This window comes from Etheostoma spectabile, chromosome 13 (genome assembly GCF_008692095.1).
Source record: "Etheostoma spectabile isolate EspeVRDwgs_2016 chromosome 13, UIUC_Espe_1.0, whole genome shotgun sequence".
Lineage (NCBI taxonomy): Eukaryota > Metazoa > Chordata > Actinopteri > Perciformes > Percidae > Etheostoma > Etheostoma spectabile.
The window spans coordinates 28,447,821-28,456,382 of record NC_045745.1 but is presented as its reverse complement, the minus strand read 5'-3'; the positions used below and the strand labels follow the sequence as shown (position 1 = coordinate 28,456,382).

Below are 8,562 nucleotides of genomic sequence, written 5' to 3'. Positions count from 1 at the left end.
AAATTACAATTTACACTCTGTTTTGTTAATAATCACTACAAACAGGCCTGAAATACACACACATGTTCAGGGCCTATTCATACACAGATAGAGAGATGTTGTTGTGAGTGGGCTGCCAGTTGAACTAGCGTCCTGAGGGGGGGGGTGGTGGTGGTACGGTGCCTTGCTTAAGAGCACCAATCCACACGTACTTTGATTCATACGGGGGCTTAAGCCAGCAACCCTCCGGTTCCCAACCCAGCGCCCTACTGAGTGTATTCAAGCATCAGAATAAAGACATACAATATTTGACCTAAAATAGGGCTGTTCAATAGCCAAGAATAAGATATGATATTTTCTTAATTTCCAAGGTTCACTGATATCCAATAGTATTCCGCTTTTAAACTGAAATTACAGTAGTTTTATTTACATAGCCTGATTAATATGCTAGGGCTTATAATCAACACTATCTGTTGTATTTTGTTCGAATTATATGATTAGAGAATAAAACCTACCAGTTTACACACTGAAGTCATTTTTTTCTATAAAAACTCAAAAGCACTGTGGAAACATTACTGATGTACCTCAAATAGCAGTGTACAGCCCAGGCCTCAACTAAACCAAAGTTTATTTTACCCACTGTCTTAAGACACTTAAAACATGCTTAATGGTGTTTGTTGTGCCGGCTAATAAAGAGTTTAACTCGCTGCTCCTCTACATGTTGCACATGATTATCCGAGTGAGAAGAACTGAATGGGCAGCCAGCCGCGTCTTCCAAGACCATATGGCCGTGGTCTGTGGTGGCGTTTGGGCCGTTGTTTCCTTCAGCGTCCTATTGTTTGGTGTCAAAAGACCGGGTAGGAGGGAGGGGGGATTATATATACACAGAACACATTCTCTCTTTCAAAACGCACACTCCCCCATACATACAAGCACAAAGGCACATTACCAGTGTCATTATAGTTCCACCCATGACCCAGACCTCTTTAATCCACTACATGTGGGTACAAAATCACATACTTAAAAGATAAAAACCAAAATGAGAAAGAAAGGCTGGCATTTGCAGTAATTTCAGGTGGTGATTTTAGTAACATTTACCCAGGTATATATTTAAAAACCACAAAAACGCAGCTCAAGGAGCACCAGACCAACACAGACTCTGTGCAAATATGGAGAAACATTTTCAAAATTCTGAAATTGGCACAAGATCCAAAGAGAAATCCTCACCAACAGAAATGCAGCTCTTACAGGTTTAACATTATGTGTCAGTAGCATAAATGTGGAATTTGTGTTTGCAAGTCAGAATCTATTCATTCACTGGACTAAAAATGATTTAACAGTAGGCTACTACTTACATCAAAGATGTGTTCGTGCAGGCCTTCAGAGGTCCTCAGCCAGCTGCGGTTCAACTCACTCAGCTCCAGAATGGGCTGCACCTTTAGCCAGACCGACTCTCCAGACTGACGGATCATCTCCACGATCTCATCCCTGCTCTTGTTCTCTACATTGATCCCGTTGATTTCCACGAGCCTGTCTCCTGGCACCAGGCCCAGAGCCCGGTCCTTGGTCCCAGAACCTGGTTCCGCAAAGTGCACCACACGCCGACACACTCCTCCATCAGGTTGCCTTTCTAGCATGGTTGTCCTCCGCAAAGAGAAGCCAAAGTCCCCAGTGTTACGCCGCTGTATCTCCAGCTCTCTTGGGTCTGGTATTGGAGGAGTAGCGAGCATAGGCAACTGCAGTTCTGCACCGGGGAAAGTCTTCTCCACTATCTCAGGAATGTGAACCATGTGGGTGCCTTTTGGGTTGGAGCGGGACTTCAAAGATGTAGTCCGGTTCTGCCCAGAAAGATTTGACGCCTCCAACGTATTGTCCTCTTTGCTCGTCTGGGAAAAAGACACATGCCTCTGGCCTACCACAGAATTCAACCTGGCCAACTCCCCAAATTTAGCTGCTCTCTCTTTTACAGAGCCGCGACGGTCATCCAGTTCAATTCCCTTCACGTCTTCACCAGATGTACTTGCACTTATTTGCCCCGTATCCTGCCCCAGGTTGTTGTGGAGCCTCTCTGCCTCCAGGTCTGTCAGGTTGAGCTCCATGCTGGTAGCTACCTTGATTGGGATAGGACTAGAGATCTCCAACTTGCCCCGAGAGTCCTTCTTAGCGCTCCCTCTGTTGAGGTGGAAGAAGCCTCTACGTATGCTCATCTCTTCCAGGCTCTTTAACTCTGCCGGGGACATGCGCTCTTTCTTCTCTTTCTTCTCTTTCTTGACCACGTCTTTCTCCTTCTCCTTGTCTTTCTTAATAAGGTGAAACATGCCCAAACTTTTCTGTTGTGTTATACTAGTTGGGATTCTTTACAGCGGCAACAGGGCAGTTTCATACAAATGGTGAGAGAGCATCTACAGTAGCTATGGTCCTATAATGCCATCTGTGAGGAAGAGAAGAAAGTGGAGAAAATGTAAAAAAGGTTTGCTGAGAGCTTCATAGAACCGGAATTATTGGCCAATATTGTTTAGTCATGCACACCTGTAATGGTGCATACAGTATGACGGCAGATGTGCAAAACAAAATTGCATTATATACAGTAAATTCTTCATAGGAGGCTTTTTTAAACCCTTTATTTACTTACTTTAATATAGCCTGTTTGTTATTTTAATTTAAAGAATATGATATCAGCCTTAAAAAGTACCTTATTTATTGTGTTCTTGGGACAAGTCATAAATCCAATCCCATGAAGTAAAGAAGGCATGTCCGTTGACAAGGTTCACAGTCTTGTCCACAATTTTAACATTTGTATTGTTGTTGTTGTTCTTATTGTTTGCAACACATAACACATTTGATCAAATAGGCCTGCTTCATAAAGCCATAACTCTTCTTCTCGTCTTGCAGTGTTCAGATTATTTTAATCAGACATTTTATTTTCAATCCAAAATATCATCAACATAACTTAAATACCAAGAAAAGGATATTGTGTGACGACTGTAGGGGGGGAATCGATACAGCATAGTATTGCGATATTTTCCATAGAAATACTGTATCAATACACAGGCGCCAACTATGGATCTTGTATTATTTATGTGTTGGTCAGTTGATCTGACCAATTGATCAGTGAGATGAACAAAGAGAGAAATGTATCTTTTTAGATAAAACAGATGTGGACAAAGTTTCCTTTTGGGAACATCATTTGAAATTGGCGAAAAATTGGAAGTTGGAAAAAAAGGTTAGAAATTGCAATATATCGCAGAATATTGCAATATGTTTAAAATTGCAATAATATCGTATTGTGGCATGAGTATCGTGATGATATCGTATCGGGAGACGTCTGGTGATTAACTAACATCACTTAGTGATGCATTGCAGTCTCAACAAAGGAAATGACCTACAATTATGAATGTACTCTTTATCGAGTATCGATCTGAGATATAGTTTCTTAGTCCTATACACTGACCCATGTCAATGCCACAATACATTTCGAGTTGCCCTAAATACAGACACTGTTTGGATGAGCTCTGACCTCATCTGTCTTGCTGTCAAATGTTCAGCATCACCATTGAAGTGATGCAGAACATCTGAACATTTGTGCACGAGGCACTCAATCCGAATGCCTTGGAATGCCTCGTGCACATACAGTAGCTTGTGTGAACCCACAAACAGTAAATTCCCACTTAATCCATCCTTAATCACATCTCCTGAGTTCACAGAGGTTATGGAATAGCAATAAAATCACGTTCAGCACTTCTATACAATAGTTTCATGATGACTTTTCATAGGAAATGATAAAACATTCTTGATTGTTACCTTTACTGAACTTACTGTGCACATATAGCTAGGTTGTCGTTGCGAATAGTCCAGGGCATGGCCGTAATGCTCTCCCTTTAAGCTGCTTTGCCCTCATTTTCTAGCACCGGTGTCCTTAGGGAACACTTTCAGTAGAGAGTGTAACAATGTCATTTATATAAAATAACACAGAGTGCACGCTATTGCCAGAAATGATAGTGACCTACCTGTAATTGTCTGCGTTGTCGTCTTGCTTGAAGTTTTCAGAATTGCTCTCCTTGGAATTGACAGTAGGTGCGAGAAATGTACTTCTGATGCATTCAAATGCCCACCGTAAGCTCCGATTTAAAATTAGCAATAAAAATATACATGTATTTTTTTTTTAAACTATTAACGACCTGGGGGTATAACCAATCTCATGCCAGTGTTTTAAATTTTAAAAAGTTAGTAGTCATGTATAATAGATATATTACGGACCAAAAATGAAAAGGGAATGTGAATTAGGCCATGTGCATAGAAGGACACAAAAAAAAAAAGACTAATCATTCAAGAAATGCTTTCACCACTTTTTACTTAAACTGATTTCATGCAATCCATCTTATTATATGTTACACGTGGACACATTGTGCAATATCTAGCCTTCTACAATCGTATTTGGGCCGTAAATGTTTAAACTGCTCTAAAAGTCTAATAGTTACAACAGTACTTGAAGGCAACACTGGTGTAAACCGGACAGCAGTGACCCCTCCTGGTCTTTTTACTTATTGGAACAGTACATGTGCAGGTACAGTACAGGCACAGGTAAATGCTCCCAGGCTGCCCTGGAACTTAATTTAGAGGTTTGACGGGATATTGCAATGGATGCTGATTTTAAATTTGACAAAATATAAAATGTTCTTTTAAATCCCATGTTTATACATTTAAGACCTTTGCACATTTGATTACATTTCAGCCCCTAAGCTCTTGAAGACCTATACATTATGGGATATAATTACCATGCAGGACAGCACAAAGAATTTCAGATGTATTTGGTCAAGTCAAAGAAAATCAAGCCTTTCGTCCCACTCTGCGGCAGGCAACCTACTGTAAAATTAACATGAAACGTGGCTTCTAGCACAACAAAATAATTAGAACCTGACCAACATACACAAGACCATAACAGAGCCTTTGGGCATTGCTGCTTAACAGGCCAACTACGTAAAACCTTTCTGATGTTAAAACTCACCATATGTCTATTTACAAAAGATCATTTGTGGCCCTTGTTTCTTTAACAATGTAGTAGTAAGTGGAGGTATGAATACATCACAGCAATACATTGCATATACGTATATATATATATATATATATATATATATATATATATATATATACACTGCATGTATACAGAAACATTGTCATAAAATGTTGCACGGCATTAATATCAGTGCTCCCCTCTACAGTAATACACCTAGAATGGTAAACAATTTGCAACATCTCCAAATCATTCCACAACTCCAGATTATTGATGTTAAGTACTGATTTTTTTCTGTGGTTAGAAACAAATACACAGAATCTGTCACAGTTTATCCCTCCAAACGATTTAATAATAACATTAACTTTATAACTTTCTTAAACTACTCCATCCTGAAAAGATCAATTTCAAACAGTTTAGAGATATGCAAGAAGTCATATATATGCATATATATATATATATACATATATTTACAGCCAAGACTTTTTCCCTCTTCCTATTTTGGCCATGTTGAGCAGTCTGTTCTTGCTGCGTTCCTTTTCATCTGAATTTCTCTTTGAAGTGCACTCCAGTGTGGAGTCTGTCTCAAAGGAGATGGCCGGGCCTTGGTTTGGGACACCGCTGCTCTTGTCCCGGGACACGGAAGAGGTGGTCTGCAGGACGACCCTGCCACATAGAGAGTGTTTGAGCTCAAGCAAGAGCGGGTTGTTGTCGGAGTACAAATCCACCTGTTGCCCGGGTTTTCTGTCTGACACGCAGCATGTACAGCATGCGGAGAACAATACTCTGAAAATGTAAATCCAGCCTAGATAATGCAGCTCCACAATGTTCAAGATGAAGCAACCTAGACTGACACTGAACATGAAGTTGAGGAAGATGGTCTTCTCTGTTGCTCGAGACACAAAGCAGTCCGTCCTGTTTGGACAGGGGTAGGTCTCACAGCGGAACAAGTGTGGAACTTCAAATCCGAAGAGGTAATACTGTCCAATGAGGAAGATTATCTCCATGATGGAGCGCAGCAAAACATGGATGATGTAGATAAGTAGTACTTGGCTGGAGAGCTGGGTTGGGTCCTTTCCTACCTCTTTGATATCCTCCTCCAGCTGGCTCTTCTCCTCACACTCCCCTGTCTGCGAGCTCCACCCCTCATTGTCACAGGTTGTGTTATAAGGACTGCCGGCTTCCATTGCCGTCTCCTTATCTCCTCCTATGTGTTTGTCTCTTTCAAGTAAAGGAGAGGACCTGGGTACCACTTCAACCTTCTTATCCTCCACCTTTTCATTCTTGGTGATTTTTTGCAAGACGTACACAATGTAGAAGATAGAAGGTGTGGACACTAGAACAATCTGAAAGACCCAAAAGCGCAAGTGTGAGACAGGAGCAAACGTGTCGTAGCAGACATTATTGCATCCGGGCTGTAGGGTGTTGCAGGTAAACTTGGACTGCTCATCGCTGTAGACAGCATCCCCCACCAGGGCCACGAGCAAGATGCGGAAGATGAGCAGCATTGTCAGCCATATCTTGCCAATGACCGTGGAATGGTTTTGCACTTCCGTTAGGAAGCGGCCAAGAATGGACCAGTCTCCCATTTCTGTGGAAACACAATAGTTCAAATACTTTTTACAGCAGTCAGGCAGATTGTGTCAATGACTGAATCATAGTAAAACGGTAAAGTGGTTGTTCATACACCCTGCACTTACAAGGAGAAAAAATGCCTTGATAGATAGATAGATCAATCGATCGATAGATAGATGGATAGATAGATAGATAGATAGATAGATAGATAGATAGATAGATAGATAGATAGATAGATAGATCAATCGATCGATAGATAGATGGATAGATAGATAGATAGATAGATAGATAGATAGATAGATAGATAGATAGATAGATAGATAGATACTTTATTCATCCTGAGTGACATTTTAGGCATCCAGTAGCTTAGATAACCATAACACAACAAACACACATACACACATATGTCTCCCATACATAAAAGTCACTCACAGAAATTTAAAGAGTTAACAATTTGTGATTACAGAGGTCTGGTATGGACTGACCATGTGATGCAATGACCATGATAGGGTGCTATGGTAGAGTGTGTGCAGTGGTGGTAAGGCAAAAGTGAACCCTAAATACAAAATGACTCAATAGTTTTACTAAGGAAGCAGGGGCATGAAACTAGATACATTTGCACATGTATGGCTTTCAAATATTATCTAGATTTAAATATTGACCTAGAAATCCATTATAAATATACAGCAAACATTATGTAGCGTTCTGTTTGTCCTTGTCTCATGTTAGTATGTCAACATTCAGAGAAATTTCTTTAAAAGCATAAATTGCTTGAGTTAGAATCAAGAATAATTGTATCATGTATATTTTATATGCTAGTACGTGAGAGCAGATATGGCATTAAACTGTAAATTAACAGCAGTTTCTTATATTCACAAGTTTAGTTACTTTCGATGAGACACCTTTTCCTGTGACGGAATTGTGTGTTTTTACAAATCCAAGGTTTACAAATTAATTCTCAAATTAAGTTATACAATATCCTGTTTAAAAAAAGTTTAAAAAAAAATTTAAAAAATCAACTTGTATGGATTATTCTCTCCCGTCCTGAGGAGCTTACCTTTGGAGAATCAGAGTTTTCCTTATCCAAAGCTGGAAAAATACAAGAGGAAGCAATCTGCATAGCTGTATTTTCAAGTGGAGTCAGTTGCTGGACGTTATCGTGTCTTTTGAGCTGGATGAGGGGAGAATGGGCTGACCACACATATTCCCTAACTCTAACTGAAACATTTGTTGCACTGTATGTGAATAAAGGCTTTCAGTGTACAGTGGGACAAAGATTGAAATGTACAATGGGGGCACCTTTACTGAACAGCCATTCACGGACGAGCAGAGAGTTCAAAGAACGTACTGGAAAGTGTGTGTGCACAATACCGACACAAGCAGGGATCTGTGTCCACTTTCATTTTAAAGCTGAAGTACCAGTCTCGTTTCCCAGAAGATTCAACTTTGGTCTTGGTGGAAGTATGAAGGATCATCGTAATATTTCAGGTCACTTATGATAAATGTTGAAATATCAGCTACTTTTCACTTTTTTTCACTTTTAGTCGTTACTGAGCAAATGATAGAGGCCTATACCTCAAATCCCATTCATAAATATAGACACTTGAACCATCATTTTGTTCACTTTCTCTTAAATAAAAGTGTGAAATAATAAAGCAGGTAATTCCTCTTTGAAAAAACTAATAAAGTTATTAGTTAACAAGCGGTGTTCTACAGATCAGGGCATTAGAGGTGTCAAGTAACAGAGAACAAATACTTTGTTACCTTACTTAAATAGAAATTTGGGGTATCTATAATTTACTTCTACTTCTACATTTTCACGCAATTATATGTACTTTCTACTCCTTACATTTAAAAAATAGCCTCGTGACTCCTATTTCAGTTCGGCTTGTTTTCATTCTCGCTTGTCATTGTTCAAAAAAACACCAAAAAAACAAAAACCTATCCAGATAAATGACGCCACCCGGATAGAGTGAATCCGTTGCCCTCACAGATTC

At 39.8% G+C, this 8,562-nt stretch overlaps 2 protein-coding genes across 4 annotated transcripts in view; both read right to left on the bottom strand.

Annotated features, from left to right (window-relative positions):
* Nucleotides 1–4,086, bottom strand: part of LOC116700308 (unconventional myosin-XVIIIa) — a 65,179-nt gene extending 61,093 nt beyond the window's left edge. For all 3 annotated transcript variants that reach the window (XM_032533390.1, XM_032533391.1, XM_032533395.1), the window contains exons 1-2: nucleotides 3,987–4,086; nucleotides 1,335–2,410 (exon numbers count right to left, since the gene is read on the bottom strand). In XM_032533390.1, the coding sequence (XP_032389281.1) occupies nucleotides 1,335–2,297 (963 nt within the window). In that variant the 5' untranslated portion in view covers nucleotides 2,298–2,410; nucleotides 3,987–4,086. The remainder of the gene's footprint in view (nucleotides 1–1,334; nucleotides 2,411–3,986) is intronic.
* A 225-nt stretch (nucleotides 4,087–4,311) lies between these two features.
* Nucleotides 4,312–7,803, bottom strand: LOC116700310 (gap junction delta-2 protein). The gene is made up of 2 exons (XM_032533396.1): nucleotides 7,623–7,803; nucleotides 4,312–6,581 (listed from the first exon to the last, which is right to left on the bottom strand). Exon 2 carries the CDS (start codon nucleotides 6,577–6,579, stop codon nucleotides 5,461–5,463), a length of 1,119 nt encoding a protein of 372 aa, XP_032389287.1. The 5' UTR covers nucleotides 6,580–6,581; nucleotides 7,623–7,803; the 3' UTR covers nucleotides 4,312–5,460.
* Nucleotides 7,804–8,562: the final 759 nt, after the last annotated feature.